The sequence below is a fragment of the Erpetoichthys calabaricus genome, chromosome 15 (genome assembly GCF_900747795.2).
Source record: "Erpetoichthys calabaricus chromosome 15, fErpCal1.3, whole genome shotgun sequence".
Lineage (NCBI taxonomy): Eukaryota > Metazoa > Chordata > Cladistia > Polypteriformes > Polypteridae > Erpetoichthys > Erpetoichthys calabaricus.
In genome coordinates, this window is record NC_041408.2 from 38773320 (window position 1) to 38797470 (window position 24151).

Genomic DNA, 24151 nt, shown 5'->3' on the forward strand with positions numbered 1-24151 from the left:
ACCAATATCAATTGGTCGGTCATTCATGAACGGCGAAGCCATGACTGGATGACTTCCACGCACCGTCACTGATTACATATGTAAACTAATCCTTGTTTACGTAGAACAAACCTGCTCCGAGCAGGTTTGAGGATTAGGATGTGTTGCTATGACAACACTTCCAGCAAGAGTTTCGAAAAACCGACAGGTCCAGGATCAGGCTAAATCGTCAACAATTATATCTGGCTAAACGACTAATCCACGTACGAAAAATACCCCCGTGGTTTACCAATCTTGTTTTGTTATACCACCTCTTTATCTGAAAACAGTGTCAGATCATGTGCATGAGCAAGACTGGGACTGTGAAAACTGTGGATGTGGGTGTGAGTGTTTTGCGTGTCTGAGAATGATTGTGGATGCGAATTTTATTTTTATTCTGTTTTATTCTTGATTGTTCCTGCTCATGCTGAATTAGTATTCACCTTCTGGTCTATGATGTCAAAGCCACACTGAGAAAAAACAGAGGCATAGGTCTATATGACATTTGGAATAATTCATTTTATGACCTATATGGAACATTTTGGAAAACGTTGCACTAATGCAATTATTCATATTCATTTCCATACCTTCTTGCGGTTGTAGTCAGTGACCACGTTTGTTTGTTTTTTCCTGATCTTGCCCAGTCTCCACATTTTGGTGCATGGTGGTCATTCTTCTGTACTCCAGGAGATACAGAGGACAGAATAGTACAGAGAGGTCAGTTCTGCGGTACATACAATCATCAAATTCAAATGTTAACAGTTCCCGCACACCCAAGGACCGTCCTTGAGCACTGCGCGGATGGGTGTAGGGGGGGTGGGGGGTCACATGCTGCTTGCTGCTTGTGCTGATCGTCACATTTATAACAGAAAAGATGCTGATGGAGAGGTGCAAAAGGATTTAAGGTGGGGTGGGATTACGAGTTTTTTTGTAGCTTCGGTAATTCTAGTGTTAAAAGGATCCTGAACAGGTTTCCGTTTTGGTAGAATAACTGCCGCCTTCCATGATTTTCATAGTTTCACTCTTTCCCATACATAATTAAAGATTTCAAAATTATCTCCTTTCCACATCTACTCAAAGTAGACAACATGACATAACTTATTGGTCCTCCTCAGGAGATGTCTATTCAGTTCTGTTATAGTAAACCTTTAACTCAATGTATCCACAACCTCTCCACCCATCTTCAGTTTAGCCATATCTATTGCTTCCATATTCTGCATCCTCTCTTTTCCTCTTCCCTTAATCACCTACTGTATATTGTCTGAGCTGTGTACTTTTACGAAATGTAATCACTAACATCTCTGCTTTTTCCATGTTTGATACAACAGTTTTCTGACTTTCATATAGCACTTGATATTGTGCCTACCTGTTAATACCTCACATTCTTTTATTCATCCTCCAAACTTTACCAACAGTTGTTAGATAGATAGACAGATAGATAGATAGATAGATAGATAGATAGATAGATAGATAGATAGATAGATAGATAGATAGATAGATAGATAGATAGATAGATAGATACTTTATTAATCCCAAGGGGAAATTCACATACTCCAGCAGCACCTTACTGATACAAAAAACAATATTAAATTAAAGATTGATAATAATGCAGGTAAAAACAGACAATAACTTTATATATTGTTAACGTTTACCCCCCTGGGTGGAACTGAAGAGTCGCATAGTTTGTTTGCAGTCTTACTGAACCTTAAAGCTTTAACCAGTATTCCAGTTTTGCTTTACTAAGTGTTTTCCTAACAATATGTTGCATATTTTATTCTCAATGAATGTTTGAAAATTGTGTGTTCTATTTACCAGTCTTAATGCACTGTTTCAATTTTGTATTGCTTCTCCACATTTCACTGTCCACCACGGTACCAGTTTCCATTTTGACCTAGTTCCTTTTTTTGGTATAAATATATTTGCCATTGTCATTATTCATTCCTATTTTGTCACATACATGATTCACATCCTGACTGAGATCTATAATCTGCAATTCCTAATCACTTATTTCTTGAAATGTGTCCCAGTTAGTCTTATCAAATTTCCAGAATTCCACCATTTTTCCTTGATGCATTACAGCATCTAGTCCTATTCTACTAATTATTGGATAATTATAACCTCCTATTGTATTTTCTTTTAGAACCTCCCATTTATATTGTCCTACCAAAGCGCCATAACTGGCAGTAAATCAAGTGCTGATTCAGAACCTTTTTTAATTTTTATTCTTGTTCCTTTTCCATCATTTAAACATACAAGATTTATCTTTTCCATATTTTTCTCTGTAACAGAACCATGTACACCATCATAATCTATTCATAATGTATTATGTGCATTGAAAATTGTCACACCATACCATTTTCTTTTCTGATCCTATCTGATCCAACATCCCCATTTCCAGTTTCTTACATGTTCTTAGCTATCAGTACAAAGGAGTACAAACGGTATGAGTGGAGAGCTTTTAAGTAAGGAATAAGAGAAGCACTAAGTTAGGAGAACAGACAGAGAAACGTAAAGAAACCTTACAGAAGAAGAAAACAGCAGGTAGTCGAGAGGGAACATAGGGGGAAAAAGGTGTAAAATAGCTATAGCAGTTCTATAATCTAATTTCTTTGGCTTAAATTTTTTAGTTTAACCATATACGTTAAATCATTTAATTTTAATTTAAAAAAGGCAGTTTTGGTAATCAAAGTCAAATTTTATCAATAAGGCCATTGCAATGCATGTCTTGTTGAATGTTAGACTTTTTAAATGATGATTTGGATAAGCTAGTTTTCTATAAGGGCTACAACTCCAGAAGATGCCAGCCGATCTAGCACCTCGAGCTCAGGGTCACTGAACTGGAGGAGGAGTTGGCTGGCTAGTGTTGTAGTAGAGAATTGGCGGACCTGGGCCAGGTGTCCTTTAGAGAAACAGTGTGCACAACTAAGGTTGCACGGAAGGAGATTCCAGACCAGACAGGTAGAGATAGGTGAGTCACAGTCATAAGGCGTAAGGTAAAGAGTGCACACACTGGGCATCAACCCCAGAATTGTAAGTGGCAAAACTGTTTTTAGGTCCTTGCAGTTCTAGACGGTGTCTCTAAAGATTCTGAGGTGGTAAGCAGGGATGAGGAGCCTCAATGAGATACCATTAAACCAGTCTCCAGAAAGAGAGAGGTAGTGATAGTTGGGGACTCAGCCATTAAGGGGATTGAAGTGCTGGTTTGCTCCAGAGACAGAGAGTCTCGCATAGTTTGTTGCCTTCTGGGTGCACAGGTGGGAGACCTCCCTGGAAGGGTGGATAGGTTCTTAACCAGAGCCGAAAGTGGATCCAGTTGTTATTGTCCATGTTGGAACAAATGACATACAACTGACATGGTAGTCTTCTCTGAAGTTCTGCCTGTGCCACACACCAGACCAGGTAAAACTGGGGAGATTACAAGGTTTAACGCCTGCCTCAAATCTTGCTGCAGGATAGAAGGGTATAGGTTTATGGGGCACTAGCAAAATACCTGCGCTTCGCAGCGGAGAAGTAGTGTGTTAAAGAGGTTATGTAAACATATATATACATAAACATATATACTTATATATACATATCTACATATACACATATCTACATATATACATATATATATACATATATCAACATATATATACACATACATATACAGTAATCCCTCGCTATATCGCGCTTCGCCTTTCGCGGCTTCACTCCATCGCGGATTTTATATGTAAGCATATTTAAATATATATCGCGGATTTTTTGCTGGTTCGCGGATTTCTGTGGACAATGGGTCTTTTAATTTCTGGTACATGCTTCCTCAGTTGGTTTGCCCAGTTGATTTCATACAAGGGACGCTATTGATGGATGGCTGAGAAGCTACCCAACTTACTTTTCTCTCTCTCTCTTGCACTGACTCTCTCTGATCCTGACGTAGGGGGTGTGAGCAGGGGGACTATACGGACGCTCGTCTAAAAATGCTGAAAGATTATATTCACGTTGCTACCTTCTGTGTGCAGCTGCTTAGTGAAGCGACATGCTGCAAGGTGCTTCGCATACTTAAAAGCTCAAAGGGCACGTATTGATTTTTCTCTGTCTCTCTCTCTCTCTCTCTCTCCCTGCTCCTGACGGAGAGGGTGTGAGCTGCCACCTTCAACAGCTTTGTGCCGCGGTGCTTTGCGTACTTAGAAGCCAAACAGCCCTATTGATTTGTTTGCTTCACTCCTTTGAAGAGGAAGATATGTTTGCATTCTTTTAATTGTGAGACAGAACTGTCATCTCTTGTCTTGTCATGGAGCACAGTTTAAACTTTTGAAAAAGAGACAAATGTTTGTTTGCAGTGTTTGAATAACATTCCTGTCTCTCTACAACCTCCCGTGTTTCTGCGCAAATCTGTGACCCAAGCATGACAATATAAAAATAACCATATAAACATATGGTTTCTACTTCGCGGATTTTCTTATTTCGCGGGTGGCTCTGGAACGCAACCCCCGCGATGGAGGAGGGATTACTGTACACACATACATACATACACACACACACACACATATATATATATATATATATATATATATATATATATATATATATATATATATATATATATATATATTATATGTATATATACACATACAGACACATATATATACATATACATATTTACATATCTACATATATATACACATATATACATATCTACATACATACACATATATCTATCTGTATATATATATATACTAGCAAAATACCCGCGCTTCGCAGCGGAGAAGTAGTGTGTTAAAGAGGTTATGAAAAAGTAAAGGAAACATTTTAAAAATAACGTAACATGATTGTCAATGTAATTGTGTTGTCATTGTTATGAGTGTTGCTGTCATATATATATATATATATATATATATATATATATATATATATATATATATATACATATACATATATACATATACATATGTCATTTTTAAAATTTTCCTTTACTTTTTCATAACCTCTTTAACACAGTACTTCTCCGCTGCGAAGCGCGGGTATTTTGCTATATATATATATATATATATATATATATATATATATATATGACAGCAACACTCATAACAATGACAACACAATTACATATATATATATGTAGATATGTATATATATATGTGTCAATCTATCTATGTATGTATGTCTAGATATATACAGTGGTGTGAAAAACTATTTGCCCCCTTCCTGATTTCTTATTCTTTTGCATGTTTGTCACACAAAATGTTTCTGATCATCAAACACATTTAACCATTAGTCAAATATAACACAAGTAAACACAAAATTCAGTTTTTAAATGATGGTTTTTATTATTTAGGGAGAAAAAAAAATCCAAACCTACATGGCCCTGTGTGAAAAAGTAATTGCCCCTTGTTAAAAAATAACCTAACTGTGGTGTATCACACCTGAGTTCAATTTCCGTAGCCACCCCCAGGCCTGATTACTGCCACACCTGTTTCAATCAAGAAATCACTTAAATAGGAGCTGCCTGACACAGAGAAGTAGACCAAAAGCACCTCAAAAGCTAGACATCATGCCAAGATCCAAAGAAATTCAGGAACAAATGAGAACAGAAGTAATTGAGATCTATCAGTCTGGTAAAGGTTAGAAAGCCATTTCTAAAGCTTTGGGACTCCAGCGAAACACAGTGAGAGCCATTATCCACAAATGGCAAAAACATGGAACAGTGGTGAACCTTCCCAGGAGTGGCCGGCCGACCAAAATTACCCCAAGAGCGCAGAGACGACTCATCCGAGAGGTCACAAAAGACCCCAGGACAACGTCTAAAGAACTGCAGGCCTCACTTGCCTCAATTAAGGTCAGTATTCACGACTCCACCATAAGAAACAGACTGGGCAAAAACGGCCTGCATGGCAGATTTCCAAGACGCAAACCACTGTTAAGCAAAAAGAACATTAGGGCTTGTCTCAATTTTGCTAAGAAACATCTCAATGATTGCCAAGACTTTTGGGAAAACACCTTGTGGACTGATGAGTCAAAAGTTGAACTTTTTGGAAGGCAAATGTCCCGTTACATCTGGCGTAAAAGGAACACAGCATTTCAGAAAAAGAACATCATACCAACAGTAAAATATGGTGGTGGTAGTGTGATGGTCTGGGGGTTGTTTTGCTGCTTCAGGACCTGGAAGGCTTGCTGTGATAGATGGAACCATGAATTCTACTGTCTACCAAAAAATCCTGAAGGAGAATGTCCGGCCATCTGTTCGTCAACTCAAGCTGAAGCGATCTTGGGGTGCTGCAACAGGACAATGACCCAAAACACACCAGCAAATCCACTTCTGAATGGCTGAAGAAAAACAAAATGAAGACTTTGGGAGTGGCCTAGTCAAAGTCCTGACCTGAATCCAATTGAGATGCTATGGCATGACCTTAAAAAAGGCGGTTCATGCTAGAAAACCCTCAAATAAAGCTGAATTACAACAATTTTGCAAAGATGAGTGGGCCAAAATTCCTCCAGAGTGCTGTAAAAGACTCATTGCAAGTTATCGCAAACGCTTGATTGCAGTTATTGCTGCTAAGGGTGGCCCAACCAGTTATTAGGTTCAGGGGGCAATTGCTTTTTCACACAGGGCCATGTAGGTTTGGATTTTTTTTCTCCCTAAATAATAAAAACCACCATTTACAAACTGCATTTTGTGTTTACTTGTGTTATATTTGACTAATGGTTAAATGTGTTTGATGATCAGAAACATTTTGTGTGACAAACATGCAAAAGAATAAGAAATCAGGAAGGGGGCAAATAGTTTTTCACACCACTGTATATATATATATAGATATGTATATATATGTGTATATATATGTAGATGTGTATATATGTAGATATGTAAATATTTATGTATATATATGTGTCTCTGTGTGTATATGTATATGTATATATGTATACGTATATATATATATATATATAATGTGTGTGTATGTATATGTGTGTGTTTATGTATGTGTGTATATATATATGTTGATATGTGTTATATATATATATATATATATATATATATATATATTATATATATATGTGGATGTGTATATGTATATATATGTAGATATGTGTATATGTAGATATGTATATATATGTATATGTATATATATGTTTTATGTGTGTGTGTATATTATATATATATATATATATATATATATATATATTATATATATATATATATATATAAAAGACAGCAGCAACACTTATAACAATGACAACACAATTACATTGACAATCATGTTACGTTATTTTTAAAATGTTTCCTTTTTTTTTCATAACCTCTTTAACACACTATTTCTCCGCTGCGAAGCGCGGGTATTTTGCTAGTATATATATATAGTCAAAATACCCGCGCTTCGCAGCGGAGAAGTACTGTGTTAAAGAGGTTATGAAAAAGTAAAGGAAAATTTTAAAAATGACATATGTATATGTATATATGTATATATATATAAATATATATATATATATATATATATATATATATATATATAAATGACAGCAACACTCATAACAATGACAACACAATTACATTTTACGTTATTTTTAAAATGTTTCCTTTACTTTTTCATAACCTCTTTAACACACTACTTCTCCGCTGCGAAGCGCGGGTATTTTGCTAGTATATATATATAAAAGACAGCAACAGTTATAACAATGACAACACAATTACATTGACAATCATGTTACGTTATTTTTAAAATGTTTCCTTTTTTTTTCATAACCTCTTTAACACAGTACTTCTCCGCTGCGAAGCGCGGGTATTTTGCTAGTATATATATATATATATATATATATATATATATATACCTATACACACATACATGCAGTTTTAATAACACAGAAATCAATATAAACATTAACATCATTATCATATGAGAATATGAAGTAATATATAAGAAGCACATTTCATATAAATATAAATTATTAAACAGTAAAATCTTCTTCTGTAATTTGCTACCGTGGCAATTTGTGTGTCTGTCCAGGATTTTAAATGACCTGTAGCTCGCAAACCGTTTCACCTATACACTTGAAATGTGGTACACATATAGTACGTCACGTCTACTATCGCTTTATGGGTGATGATTGTTTTACTCTTTTTATCTTTATTTTATTTTATTGTAGAATCAACTCCTATCTGCGCACAGCAGGGCAGCCGTGGGCGGATGCGTATGGTGTATTCACTCCATGTTATCGTGCATTGCGCTGTCAGTGGTATTTTGATAAAAGAATTTGAACAACATATAAGAAGCGTATAAATTATTAAACAGTAAAACATTAACATTTAAGAAGTAAAGTTACATTAAGTACTACTGCAGTGCCTTCGGGTATACCTCATTTTTTGTTTGCCCATTACATGCTTAAATGTATACATTTTTTGGTGCACCTACCCGAGAACACGCGACATATAACCGAGCGTGGGAGAAGCATGGATTTTAAACACGCGTTGAGTTCATCTGCTGGTCTCCCTCGTGGAATAACTGGTAATGTTTGACTAAAATCTACAGCGAGTTAAACGACATTACCTCCTATTTTTTTTACGATCTCTGAAATCTTGCTTTTTTCGGTTCAAGGCTTCATAAGCTCTTTTATTTTGTATGGTGTACTTATCCCAAACCATCATCTTTGAATGTTGCAAGACTTTCGCCTTGTATGTAGATCGGGGTAATTACATTCATTGCATTCCTAGTCTGAATCACAATCTGATTGTATGGGTGGTTACCTGGCACTGTAGGGTTGCCACCCGTCCTTTAAAATACGGGAATCGTGCCGCATTTGAGAATGAAATTGCGCGTCCCGTTTTTGAATCAATACTGGACGGGATTTATCCCGTATTTTTTTTTATCATTTTTTTTTTAAAGCAGCGTCTCATGCAAATCATCCCACACGCATTTTATGAAGATACCTCCTTTCCTACTTTTGATTGGGTAATACTTGATGTCATCGTTAGTTTGATTGGTCTTTTTAACTGTCCAGTGAGGAGGGCGTGTCTTTTAAGTAGAGTCTGCAAAGTGTTGGCACTGAGATGTGGCGTCAGCGCCATAGTTGAAGCCCCTAACGTTGCGGTCAGCACGTCGGCTAACATCCGCCATGTGCCGTCTTTCAGTTGCGAGAAGCAGATCATAGAATGGTTGAAACTGTTGCCCCTAACGTTGCGCCACGGCGTGTGGTTCGTTTATACCTCGTGTCTTCTCATTAAACTTTTATCTCGCGAATATGTTATTGCAATCCGCAGCGGGAGCGTTTCTATAAACTTAATTTAAACTTACGTTTTACACCATGCTTTGTTTCCCTTATGAACATGCTTGTATGCTTAACTCGCTCCGTTCTCAATTGTTTAATTAATTTTTTGCTCTTCGCTGTTTGCGGCTCTTCCTCCATTTCCCCCTACTTCGTTCTTTTATCTCGCGAATATGTTATTGCAATCCTTAACGGGAGCGTTTCAATAAACCGATTGAAAATAGTTTTGCATTTACCTTTTTAGTAAAAGGCGAGCTTTTAAGCCTGAGAAATCACCCCGTAAATGCACACGTTTAATTGCACATGTGTTAATATGTATGGTTACACAGTATTAAAAGACAGTGAACAACGTCAGTTACCTTTGTTCCCGCGTTTTGATAAAAGGTGAGCTTTTAAGCCTGAGAAATCACCCCGTAAATGCACACGTTTAATTGCACATGTGTTAATATGTATGCTTACACAGTATTAAAAGACAGTCAAAAATTAACGTCATTTACCTTCGTTCCCGCGTGTGACTCGTGCTGTAAATCTCTTCCTTGTTTTTAGTTCACGTGATTACGTAGGAGGCGTGATGACGCGATACGTGACTCCGCCTCCTCCATTACAGTGTATGGACAAAAAATATGTTCCAGTTATGACCATTACGCTTTGAATTTCGAAATGAAACCTGCCTAACTTTTGTAAGTAAGCTGTAAGGAATGAGCCTGCCAAATTTCAGCCTTCCACCTACACGGGAAGTTGGAGAATTAGTGATGAGTGAGTCAGTCAGTCAGTGAGTGAGTCAGTGAGGGCTTTGCCTTTTATTAGTATAGATCACTATCTATCTATCTATCTCTATCTATCTATCTATATATCTATATATATTTTGTAGGTCTATGAACTTAATTTAAACTTTAGGTTTACACGGTGCTCTGTTTCCATAGTACCTGCACTCATGAATATATCTGTATGTGTCAGTCGCTGAAATCCCCGCGCTTGGCACTGGCGAAGTACTGCTTTTAAATTTTTATTAAGAAGAAAAGAAAACCTTTTTAAATTGAGGTAAAATATACCAATAACAATTTGTTAAGGATCTGTTTTTTTGTGTAGCTGACTTCACACAGCCTCTCCGCTGTTTTATAAACGAACGTCATATAAGGTCTTCCTTTTTCGTTGCTTCGCCAACGGAAGCAGCCTTTTTATTTAATCCTGTTTTTACGATTGTTCTGTTTGTATACCAGTTTGTCAGTTCAGCACTCCGGTTGTAATATGACCAAGCCGTGCAAGCACACTCTTGAGAATGCAACGTATAGTTGTACAGGAGAAAAGCAATCTTGCCTGAAATCAATGGCAACCTTTTGTAGGTCTATGAACTTAATTTAAACTTTAGGTTTACACTGTGCTTTCTTTCTGAAGTACCTGCACTCATGAATATGTCTGTATGCGTCAGTCGCTCAAATCCCCACGGTTTGCACCGGCGAAGTTCTGCTTTTAAATTTTTATTAACAAGAAAAGAAAACCTTTTAAAATTGAGGTAAAATATACCAATAACAGTTTGTTAAGGATCTGTTTTTTTGTGAAGCTGCCTTCACTCGAGTGATCACTTTGAGCTTTAAGCCTGAGAAATCACCCCGTAAATGCACACGTTTAATTGCACATCTGTTAATATGTATGCTTACACAGTATTAAAAGACACTCAACAATTACGCAGTATTAAAAGACACTCAACAATTAACGTCATTTACCTTCGTTCCCGCGTTTGACTCGTGCTGTAAATCTCTTCCTTGTTTTCACTTCACGTGATTACGTAGGAGGCGTAATACGTGATGACGCGATACGTGACTCTGCCTCCTCCATTAGAGTATATGGACAAAAAACAGGTTCCAGTTATGACCATTACGCGTAGAATTTCGAAATGAAACCTGCCTAACTTTTGTAAGTAAGCTGTAAGGAATGAGCCTGCCAAATTTCAGCCTTTTACCTACACGGGAAGTTGGACAATTAGTGATGAGTGAGTCAGTCAGTCAGTGAGGGCTTTGCCTTTTATTACTATAGATTGGGACTCCTTTTGGAGCAGATGAGATCTGTTCCACTGTGACAGGTTACATCTGAGCCAGAAGGGCTCCAATGTGTTGGAGAGGTGAATGAGTAGGTAAGTCAAGGATTGGGCTAGGTTTAGAACTGTTCAAACAATAGTGAAAAATATAAATACATAGTAATATAAATTTTAACCCAACATTTAAAAGGAGTAACACATTTAAAATAGTTTGCCTTAATGCTAGAATTATCAAAAATAAAACAAGTGAGTTGGAGTTGTATGTGGCAGAGCATAATTATGAATTATAGCAATAACGGGAACCTGGCTAAACAACATTGATGGCGATGACAAGAGCAGCGATGACCACAGTTGGTGCTGTGGTTGATGCCTGCTCAGAACTGCATAGGATTGCCCAACATATCGCGATCCTCTTTCTTTTCTTTTGCCTCTTAATCAAAGATTTTTATACTCAGGCTAACCACAGACATAAAATGTGTATGATTGGCTAGTTGCTAAAAGAGTAATCTAACGATGCTGATGGAGCAATTTGGTTAACTATAAAACAATGTCAGGGTACAGATGATAACTTCAATACAGCATCCATTTTTTGTTTTTGAGTAGTTTCAAATGTTTTAATGCAGAGTAAAATTGGTTAATAGTAGAGAAGAAATGGTCAGTGAAAAAAAGATGGTGAATACAAAAAATTCAACAAAATGTTTCTTATACACACTTGACAAAGACATTCAAGCTATGTTCTAAGGATAAAAGTATCCAGATGATTATTTGATTTCTTTAACCTTACTAAAATATCTGTTTTTTTCAAGATACAAAACTGGGAAAAAAGACTCCAACAGATGTTAGGTGAACACAATGTCGATAAACTCTGCAGTTATGCTGAAGAATACATTAAAATATACAAACAACAGCTTCCTAAACCAGGTAACAACATCTAATTATTTTTTTTTAAATATTTTAGTGGAGTGTGACAAAGTAGTTAGAAGTCCTGACTCAAATCTTCAGAAGCCACATTCTCCCTGTACATGCATGTTTAGATTTTCCCTAGATAAAATGTATGTACTAGGTTAATTTATAACACCAAACTAGACTGAATTGATTGAATCTTTATGTATATGTGTGAGCCCCCCCTTGTAAATGAAAGCATTCCATTCATGTTCATAAAATGCTGTAAGAGGCCTGCAGTTCTCTACAACCCATAATAAAATAAAAGATTAACAGAATAGATTAACAGAATTTTCAAAAAGGAATAGATTGAGTTTAACTGTAAGGTTAAACAAAAAAGTTAGATAACAAGTACTACCACATCGCCACACTGGGAAGTGGCTAATATTTGTCCTTAGATCACTATATTTTTTCATTCATGTCACATCTTAGCAAGCTATTTATTTTCGTACTGGTTTCCATCAGATGAAAATTGTGAAGTGAGAATTCTTTTTATAAAAACTTACATGAAAACTGTGAGTGACTAGATGAATGCAGTAGCTTCTTGTCTTTTTTGTCGTTTTATGTATATAGCACTGTAAAACAACAATTATTGACCAAGGTGCTATTCAAAGTCAGAACCGAGTCAAAAAAACATTAAACGATAAGATGTGTAGATGGAGGGTATGGAGAACAACAAATCTGCAGGTCTTTCAAATTGCATAGACAGAGTGTTAAAAAGGATAAAAAAGCTCTCTTTAAAGCCAGCTCAGAAAATAATAGATAACAATAATAATAGTCCTTGTGTACTCTTTCAAACATTGTCTAATTTAACAAATGGAAATTCAGGTCTACAGTGCAAAATACCAACAGACATTAGCAGTACAGACTTTATGAACTTCTTTAATGAGAAAATTAAAAATATAAGATCCCAGATCTGAGCATCAGTGCAAACCGCATACTAGCTTGGCAAACGTGTCTTGCCTTACATTCAATACTTTAGAAAATTGAATTCGTTAATACAATACAATACAATACAATTAATTTTTATATAGCGCAGAATCGCACAAGAAGTGCAGCATTGGGCTTTAACAGGCCCTGCCCCCCAGCCTAGACTCTCTAACAAGACAAGGAAAAACTCCCCAAAAAAACCCGTGTATCAAAAAGAAAATGGAAGAAGGGTAGTTCAAAGAGAGACCCATTTCCAGGTAGGTTGGGCATGCAGTGGGTGTCAAAAAAGGGGGTTAATACAATACAATACACAGAACAGAACACATGTTATCCTCAATACAATATACAGCGGACCCTTGACTGACGAACTCAATTCGTACGCGAGGGCTGGTTGTAACTCAAGTTGGTTGTAAGTCAAGACTATTTTTCCCATAAGAAATAATGGAAATACCCTTAATGTGTTCCGAACCTCTCACAGTAACACTTACTTAACTTTTTTTAATAAAAAAGGATTGTATAATGTGCATAATTTACCAAAAACACCAATAATTTTTCTAATGTACTAACCAAAAAGTTATAATAAGTGCCTAGCCTACCAGAAACAACAATTTCATACTGTACTCACCATTTAAGTTGACATCTTTGGCTTGCAGGAAGGAAGGAGGAGGAGAATGAAATGGAAGGTGGTTATTGTTTGGAAGGAGCTTCCTTATACAAATCTGTTCTTTGTAAAATTGTCGAGATGGTGGATTTCGACATGCTGTACATATTAGCGAGATCGGTCACACGAATGCCACTCTCATATTTCCACACAATTTCCTTCATCATTTCGATTGTGATCACTTTCTTTACCTTCGTTACCTTCTCTTCCTTCCTTAGCAATTATTGAAATAAATTATATAAATCACTGCACTGACCGAAATTATGTCCACAAACACATGTATCTGGGCTCCGACTGACTCTTACAAACGCTCTTGGCTGTTTGTTTACAATCGCACAAACGGATACACGTGACCGCATTTGAGTCGTAACGCAAGACATTGGTCATAATTCAAAACAAAAATTTTGGTTGTAAACCAACTTGTTCGCATGTCAGGCCAGTTGTATATCAAGGGTCGACTGTAATAGTACAATAGAAATATTACAAGTACAGAGCAGAAATCAAAACTTCAATTTCTAAAATGAAACCTACTACTTGTTCACTAGATCCAGTGCCAACAGAACTAGTAAAAAGTACAATGGATGTTCTTGTAGCACCTTTTCTTAGCATTATCAATTCCTCATTATTGCATGATGCATTAAAAGTGTCAGTCATCAAACCATTACTTAAACGTCAGACCTAACCACATATACTTAATAATTATAGACCCATATGAAATGTACCCTTTTTCTCTAAACTACTTGAAAAAATAAATCTCTGCATCAGTCTCACCTTGCAGATCACAATTTATTTGAGAAATTCCAGTCAAGTTTCAACACTAGTCATAGAACAGAAATGGCACTAAGGCATCTTGTAAACAACATTCTAATATCCTCTGATGAATGAAATTCCACTGTAAGTATGTTGTTAGACTTAAGTGTAGCGCAGCATTTGACTCTGTTGAGCTTTCTACTTTACTACACAGGCTGGAAAATTACATTGGGCTTGCAGGCCATGTCCTTGCGTGGTTTAGGTCTTATTTATCAATTTGATTCCAGTATGTACAGAAATATGCTGACAGTACTCCATCATCATACACAGAAGTGAGACACGGTGTCCTGTAGGGCTCAGTATTGGAACCTTTACAGTATTTTTCACGTTACATACTTCCACTGGGATCTATCATTAGAAAACATAATTATAATTTTCACTCATATTCAGATGACACTCAGTTATACCTTTCTTTTAAACCCAATGAAGTTTCTCTTATGTTGTCCTTAATTAGGTGTGTTAGTGAATTAAAGGAGTGGATGGATGAGGACTACTTGGCTTTTTTAGAACAGAGGAAACAGAGATGTTAATTATTGCAGGGAAATATGCTAATCGCAACAATATTTTGTCATTATTTATCTCAGTTTGAATCACCATTATTTTTACTGAATCAGCCCACAATCTAGGTATTATCTTTAACTCTAGCATGTCATTTAAAGCGCACATTACAAAATTGTCCAAAACATGTTTTTCCATCTTAAAAGTGACTTGAAATTAAAGTGTTTTCTAAATATGCAGGATACTGAGAAATTAAACCATGCATGTATTTCTAGTAGGACTTACTACTGCAATGACTATTCATATTGTTCTTTATGCAGCTTTCAGGTAATCCAAAATGCTGATGCAAGAATTATTACAAGAACAAGAAAATATGAACACATTAACTCCAGTTCTTAAATCCTTACACTGGTTAAGTTTAGGGCAGATATAAAAATCCTTTTAACATATAAAGCCTTAAATCACTAGGGTCCAGCTTACTTATCTGAACATATCATTACTTACAAATCGGAATGCACATTAAGATCTCAAGATGCCAATCTGCTTATGTTTCGAAGGATTGATAAAATAACAGTGGGAGGTCGAGCTTTTAGTTATAGGACCCCAAAGCTGTGGAATGACCAGAGCTACTATAAGAGATGCCCCTTCAGTCTCAGCTTTTAAATCCCGGCTGAACACTCACTACTTTAATTTTGTATACCCAGACTAGAGCTGCTGATTAACCAGAGGTGGGTAGAGTAGCCAAAAAGAGTAGCGTTACTTCAAAATAATAAAAAATATTATTACAAAATAATATTACTCAAGTAGAAGTAAAAAGTAGTCATCCAAAAAATTACTCAAGTGAGAGTAAAAAAGTATTTGGTGAAAAGACTACTCAAGTACTGAGTAACTGTTTGATCATAATAAATGATTTATTTTTTAGAAATGTTGTAATAAGACAGACAAAAATATAAAATAATGTGCAAATTCTGCTATTTCCAAATAATAAAATAAAAAATGATACAGATGATACTGCTGTGTGGATAAGGTGTAGAAATGTACAGTAGATTTCATAGTGAGGAATCTTCAAAAGGAAAGCATTAAAGTCAAGGGACCAGAACATCCATCCATCCATCCATCCATCCATTATCCAACCCGCTATATCCTAACTACAGGGTCACGGGGGTCTGCTGGAGCCAATCCCAGCCAACACAGGGCACAAGGCAGGAACCAATCCCGGGCAGGGTGCCAACCCACCGCAGAGAAATAACATCTTTACAAAATAAAGATGCACAAATAACACAAAGTTCCAAATCTCAGTTTTTCACAACAAAGCTTTTGAAGCCAATACCTACAGTAGGTAACATGTATGTTTGAACAGTGCAAACTACTTACAGTGACAAGATATGCTGTACATTGACAGTATAATACTGCATATTCACTTGCCCTCCAAATAGTACAGCTGATAGAAAATAACATTAGAACAAGGCAGCTTGTGCACGTACAAGAAGTCTCACTTGACTGTCTGTGCATGTTTGGTTAAAACATGCTTGTTTTTCATTCAGTGAAGTGATGGTTAAGCTTCAGCAGGAGTTGGCTCTCATTTTTCATGTAGAAGTGGAACCTTGGATTGCGAGTAACTTGGTTTTGCAAGACGAGCTAAACTTTTTAATAAATTTTGACTTGATAAACGAGCGAGGTCTTGCGATATGAGTAGTCTGTATACGCTTTGTCTGCTGAGCGTCACGTGATCACAACTGAGCTGATGGTTCTTCTCTCTCTCACTGCGGGATTGTGGGCAATCATCAGTCGGCGTCCCTCACTCATATAGTCAACATCCGTGCAAGCGTATACTGTTTACTACAGCATTGTGACCACGTGTGTGTGCTGTGACGTGGGAGTCCCCGTCTTGCACACAAAACAAAAAGCGTTTTAGCGACACCATCTTAATTCAGCTTGAAACAGGAACAGCACAGTTATTTATTGTAGCGGGATCTGCCACTCTCCTATACACAGACACAGCAGTCAGGCAGGGTCATGCCCAGGTTAGTGCCCAAGTAATACTGTGCCCTGCGCTCTTCTGCGTGTTGTCCCATTGGGTGAAATCCCACAAGAGATTAGAAACTCACTCACACCAGCCATGATTCTTTTCAAAGGTAAAGTGCAGGTTAATTTGTTTTATGTATTTTTACTTTATATTTTATATTAATAATTTTTATATGAATAGTTTTGGGTTGTGGAAAGAATCATCTGAGTTTCCATTATTTCTTATGGGGAAATTCGCTTTGATATATGAGTGCTTTGGATTGCGAGCACGTTTCCATAATGAATTATGCTCACATACCGAGGTTCCACTTGTATTCTTTCTTTCCCGGTCCGCTGTCTGTGAGGAGTTTGTGCCACTATTCCACCACAGTTTGTGTGTTGTCATGTGACTGCATGGCTATGTCTGATTTGTGAAACGGAGCCATGTGATTATTGTTGCTACGTCTGATTGGTGAAACAGAGTTTTGTGATTAATCTTGCTACGTCTGAATGGTGAAACAGTCGTGCAATAGATCCACTGGTGGCTTCTCTCTGGGAAAAATGTAGCATATCTAATGGAAAAAAAGTAACTATTCGAGTGTTGCCCAATGTAGCGGAGTAAGAGTAGAGTTTCTTCTTCAAAAATGTACTCAAGTAAAAGTAAAAAGTATGGTGCAGTAAAACTACTCTTAGAAGTACAATTTTTTTAAAAAGTTACTTAAGTAAATGTAACGGAGTAAATGTAACTCGTTACTACCCACCTCTGTGATTAACAACAACAGCAGCAACAACATTTATTTATATAGCACATTTTCATACAAAAAGTAGCTCAAAGTGCTTTACATAATGAAGAAAAGAAAAATAAAAGACAAAAATAAGAAAGTAAAATAAGACAACATTAGTTAACATAGAAAAGGAGTAAGGTCCGATGGCCAGGGTGAACAGAAAACAAAAAAAAAAACTCCAGAAAGCTGGAGAAAAAAATAAAATCTGTAGGGGTTCCAGGCCACGAGACCGCCCAGTCCCCTCTGGGCATTCTACCTAACATAAATGAAATAGTCCTCTTTGTAGTTAGGGTTCTCATGGAGTCACTTGATGCTGATGGTCATGCAGACTTCTGGCTTTTAATCCATCCATCATTGTTGGAACATCATGGTGCTTTGGGTAGATGGTGGTGGCACAAGCCACCACCAAAAGGACACCGGAAAAGGAAACAGAAGAGAGAGTAGGGGTAAATACAGATTTTAGAGCCACCATGAATAGTTATTATAATGAATTGGATATACAGAGTATCAGGATTTAAATTACAGTGAAGTTATGAGAAGGCCATGTTAAAGTAATGTGTTTTCAGTATTTTTTTAAAGTGCTCCACTGTATTAGCCTGGCGAATTCCTGCTGGCAGGCTATTCCAGATTTTAGGTGCATAACAGCAGAAGGCCGCCTCACCACTTCTTTTAAGTTTTGCTCTTGGAATTCTAAGGAGACACTCAGTTGAGGATCTGAGGTTGCGAGTTGGAATATAAGATGTCAGACATTCCGATATATAAGATGGGGCGAGATTATTTAAGGCTTTATAAACCATAAGCAGAATTTTAAAGTCAATCCTGAATGACACAGGTAACCAGTGTAGTGACATCAAAACTGGAGAGATGTGCTCGGATTTTCTTTTCCTGGTAAGGATTCTAGCAGCTGAATTCTGCACTAGTTGCAAACGATTTATGTCTTTTTTGGGTAGTCCTGAGAGGAGTGCGTTACAGTAATCTAGTTGACTGAAAACAAATGTGTGAACTAATTTCTCCGCATAACTGTGTCGTATGTTTCTTCGCATTAACTGTGCATGCTACCTCTATGCTGTAGGTCATTAGCACTAAAACATAAGTAATGTGATATTTATAATCTGTTACTAACCCTCACTTATTCTGTTTCTCTTTTTGGTACTCAAATGTGGCACTTGATGCCACTGCCCTACTACCAAGTTGTTTGCCTGCTTATGGAAAAGTCATCTTTGATAAAGGAGCACTGGAATCATTGGGTAGAAGGGTCCTTTCATCAGATTGGCTTTCCCAGCACTGACTCAGCTGTGGAATGGCCAGTATGGTGGAGGCATTTGTTAGCCAAGGTCTTCAGGACTCTGAACAAATCTGAATCCTTTCATGTGATATCATCTTCTCTTGCATTTTGCTTTGTACTTGTACTATTACTGTTGTACTATTGTATTGTATTTCTGATATGGCAATGATAGACTGGCCATCTAGATATGTGAAGGGTATCTGTTTTTAGTATTGTATTGTACTTACCTCATTTTTTGACACCTATTGCACACATGTCTCTCATTGAATTGCCTTTACCGAGATTTCTTCCATTTTCTTCCCTGCAAGGTTTTTTTGGAGTTTTATCCTGTCTTCTTAGAGTCAAGACTGGAGGGCTGTCTAAAACAGGGCCTGTTAAAGTCCATTGCAGCACTCCTTGTATAATTTTGGGCTATACAAAAAATAAATTGTTGTTGATGATGTAGGAACCACAATAGTATACATTTAGAACAATATAATACAACACAATATTAATAATAAGACACATCTCATATTGAAGTAAAGGAAGGGGAATGAAAATAGCTTTTAAGGTGAAATTTAAAATTTTCCACTGTTGATGCTGATGATCTAAGTAATCTAGATGGTATATGAAAGTGTCAAAAACCTGTGAAATATGGTAGCACTAGCCCAGGTAAGGAATAGAAAGTAAATAAAAGAATCTTACACTTAATTCTAAACTTAATTGAAAGCCAGTGAGAGATGATACTATTGGTGATATATGATGATACTTGCATTTGCCTGTTAATAGGCAGCAGCATTTTGGACCATCTGAAAATGGGGGAGAGATGCCTGACTAACTCCTTTGTAGGGAGAATTTCAGTAGTCAAGTCAAGATGATATGAAAGCATGTATTACTGTCTGAAATTTTTTAAAAATCAAAACAGCTTCACTTTAGTCAAGATCCTTAACTCGTGAATGCTAGCTTTAACAACCACATTTATTTGCTTATCAAAGTTAAAAATATTGTTAAAAATCACACCTAGATTCTTTATGTGAGGATTTATATAAAGCCAGAGGGCCAAGGCCCTTATAAGAGTTAAGAGGACCAAATAATAGGATGTCAGTGTTCTCCTCATTAAGTTTAGGAAAAGTTAAGGACATCCAATTCTTGATGTCCTGAATACAGTTTAATGCATGTTTTATAGAATTACTACTACTATATTTTAGTGGAATATACATTTGTGTTATCGTCTGCATAGGAATGAAATGCAATCTTGTATTTGTTACGGATAGCCCTGAAGAGGGAGCATGTATAAAGAAAATAGAATTTAACCTGATGGACCCCACAAGTGAGAGAGACTATAGATGATGAAAGATCACTATAATTAACTGAAAAGGTTCTGTCTATAATATTTCACCGAAACCAGTCAAAACCAGCACACTGCTCAAAGTGAAAAATAAGGACACTATGTTCAACTGTTTCAAATGCTGCACTGAGATTTAGAAACACAAGAATGGCTGAATTTCCAGAATCTTCCATTTGTAGTAGATCATTGTACACTTCTAGTAGTGTGGATTCAGTGCTCTGAAGGAATTTAATGCCATATTGAAATATCTCATCACCACCATTCCATAAAGCCTGCTTTTGAAAAAGGACAACTTTCTCCAATAATTTATAATGGAAAGGTAATATAGAAATTGGTCTAAATTTGGCTTTGTAATCAACAGCTGCAGTACTACATTTTTAAAGACAGCTGGAACATGCCCTGAAGAAATAATACTATTTTGACAAAAAATAAAATGCCAGGACCAACAATGTTAAAACCCTCTTAAAAAGACATGAAAGAGTAACATTTGTGAGTTTTATGTGACCAGTTATACAGGTCATAGTAAACAGGGTAACTAGCTCAAACTGATTGGAACAGTAGAGCAGGTGGAAGGACACGGTTGGTCACAAGAGGTGGATAAAATGTGTCCTTAATATCATCAATCTTTTTAACAAACAAATCTCATTTCATCAAAGCAAGGCGAGGGACTTATTACCATATTTATAGCATTAAATATGACTTGAGGTCTATGACACCTGAAGGTTATCCTTTTTCAAAGTCAAAGTCAAAGTGAACTTTATTGTCATCTCAACCTTATACAAGTATACAGATAGACAAAATTGCGAAGCTCAGGGTCCACAGTGTAACAACATGATGTGCAAATAATAAATTAAAAATAGAATTAAAATTTAAATTTAAAATGAAAACACAAACAAGACAAGACATTGTGCAAAGACAAGACAAGGAAGTAGTAGCAATATTGACGTGTAGTTAGCAATATGAACATTGATGCAATGTATGGTATTTGCAATCTAGATACATAAATATATTCAATAGATATGTAATATAATAAATAAATAATAAATAATAGATATAGATAATACAGAAATTATCAGTGTATGATAATAGTTGTTTAAGACATGTGTAAACAATGACAGGTCAGAATGTTTCACAGCAGAAGGATATCAAGAGTGTCAAAATACTTAAAGGTCAATATGAGATTTTCAGTTCTTTTTCTACATGCACACTAGTCTTTGCAGGAAAGTGGCTTGCATGTATAAAAGTTCTGTTTTTTAGATATGGTTGAGGCAGTGTGGAAGATCCCAGGGGACAGCATGGTGTTAAGGAGTCTAACAGCTTGGGGCTATAAACTCTCCTACAGCCTGGCAGATCTGGTTTTGATGCTGCAGTATCTTGTCTTGGATGGCAGAAGTGTGAAAAGTCCATGTGAGGGATGTAAGGGGTCCTGCACAATGCTGCAGGCCTTGCGGACAATGCGTTTTGTAAAATATGTCCTGTAGTGAAGGGAGAGGCACCCCAATAATGTTCTCTGCTATCTTCACTATCCTTTGCAGGCACTTGCGGTCGGATATGTTGCAGTTGCCATACCAGACAGTGATGCAGCTGGTCAGAACACTCTCAATTATGCCTCTGTAGAACATGGTGAGGATGGAAGGGGGAAGACTTGCTCGCTTCAGCCACCTCAGGAAGTGTAGTCTCTGCTGGGCTTTCTTGATTAATGATGAGGTATTATGTGTCCACGTAAGTTCCTCAGTTATGTGCACAACGAGGAATTTGGTGCTCCTAACAGTCTCCACATCTAAACTGTTGATGCTGAGTGGGATGTGGGCAGGATGTGATTTTCTGAAGTCCACAATTATCTCTTTTGTCTTGTCAACATTGAGAGATAGATTGTTGTCTTCACACCATGCAGACAGCCGTTCCACCTCATTTCTGTATGCTGTTTCATCATCTCTGCTTATCAGTCCCAGCACCGTTGTATCATCCGCAAACTTGATGATGTGGTTGGTGTTGTGCATGGCTGTGCAGTTGTGAGTCAGCAGGGTGAACAGCTGTGGACTAAGCACGCAGTCCTGCAGCGCTCCAATGCTCAGTGTGATGTTGCTGGAAGTGTTGCAGCCCATCTGAACTGACTGGGGCCTCTCTGTCAAGAAGTCCAGGATCCAATTGCAGAGGGTGGTTGTTAGGCCCAACCTGCTCAGTTTTACAACCAGCTTTTGAGGGATGATTGTGTTGAAGGCAGAGCTAAAGTCTATGAATAGCATCCTGACATATGTGTCTTTTTTATCCAGGTGTGCCAGGGAGAGGTGAAGGGCAGAGCATATGGCATCCTCAGTTGACCTGTTTGAGCGGTATGCAAACTGAACAGGGTCAAGGGAGGCAGGGAGATTAGTCTGTATGTGTGACATGACTAACCTTTCGAAGCACTTAATTATGATTGGCGTGAGTGCAACTGGTCGGTAGTCATTCAGGCATGTCACTGATGACTTCTTCGGCACTGGTATGATGGTGGTCGACTTCAAGCATGCTGGGACTGACGACTGGCTCAGAGATGTGTTGAAGATGTCTGTGAGGACACCAGCCAGTTGACTGGCACATTCTTTGAGCACATGACCAGGTATGTTGTCAGGTCTTGCAGCCTTGCGTGGATTGACTCTGGACAGAGTCCTCTTCACGTCAGTTATGGAGAGACACAGTACCTGGTCAGTGGAGGGAGGTGTTGCTTTTCTCGCAGGCTCTTTGTTCTGCGTCTCAAACCGTGCAAAGAAGTTGTTCAGCTCATCCGGAAGGGAGGCATCACCATCGTTGCTGTGTGGGTTGGGCTTGTAGTTTGTAATTGTCTGAACACCCTGCCACATACGACGTGTGTCTCTGGTGCTGCTGAATTGTTTGTTAATCTTCTGCGCATATGCCCATTTAGCTCTCCTTATAGCGCCAGACAGGTTGGCTCTGGTCACCCTGATGGCGGCCTTGTCTCCAGATCTGAAGGCTGCATTTCTGATCTTGAGCAGCTTATGCACTTCTCTCGTCATCCAGGGCTTTTGGTTGGCTCTTGTGATAAAATCTTTGGTAACAGTAACATCCTCTATGCATTTGGAGATGTAGCCAGTCACAGAGTCTGTGTACTTCTCCAGATTGATGGAGTCATCATCCATAGCAACCTCCCTGAAAATGTCCCAGTCTGTCAATTAGAAGTAATCTTGGAGAGCTGAAACAGCACCAACCTGCCACACTCTGATGTTCTTGCAGGCTGGTTTAGTGCACTTCAGCAGGGACTTGTATGCAGGAACCATAAAAACGCTGATATGGTCTGAATAGCTGAGGTGGGGGTGGGGTAGGGCCTTGTAGGCGTCAGGAGCACTTGTGTAAACATTGTTCAGACAGCTTCCCCCTCTAGTAGCAAAGTTCACATTCTAGAAGAATTTTGGGAGAACTGACTTGTAGTTGGCATGATTGAAGTCTCCAGAAATAATGAAAAATGCCTCGGGGTGCGTCGTTTGCAGTTTGCTGATGATCTCATAGAGTTCCGCTAGTGCCTGGTTAGAATTTGTGCTAGGCGGGAGGTAGATGGCAACCACCAGCACGCAACTGTATTCCCTCGGCAGGTAGAAAGGCCGACACCTTACCGATAAAACCTCTATTT

General features: G+C 37.6%; 1 protein-coding gene across 1 annotated transcript in view; it reads left to right on the forward strand.

The window, feature by feature from the left end:
* Window positions 1-24151, forward strand: part of LOC127525920 (uncharacterized) — a 365431-nt gene that overhangs the window by 294866 nt on the left and 46414 nt on the right. Inside the window, exon 8 of the mRNA XM_051919237.1 lies at window positions 12091-12205. Coding sequence (XP_051775197.1) covers window positions 12091-12205 — 115 coding nt within the window. The remainder of the gene's footprint in view (window positions 1-12090; window positions 12206-24151) is intronic.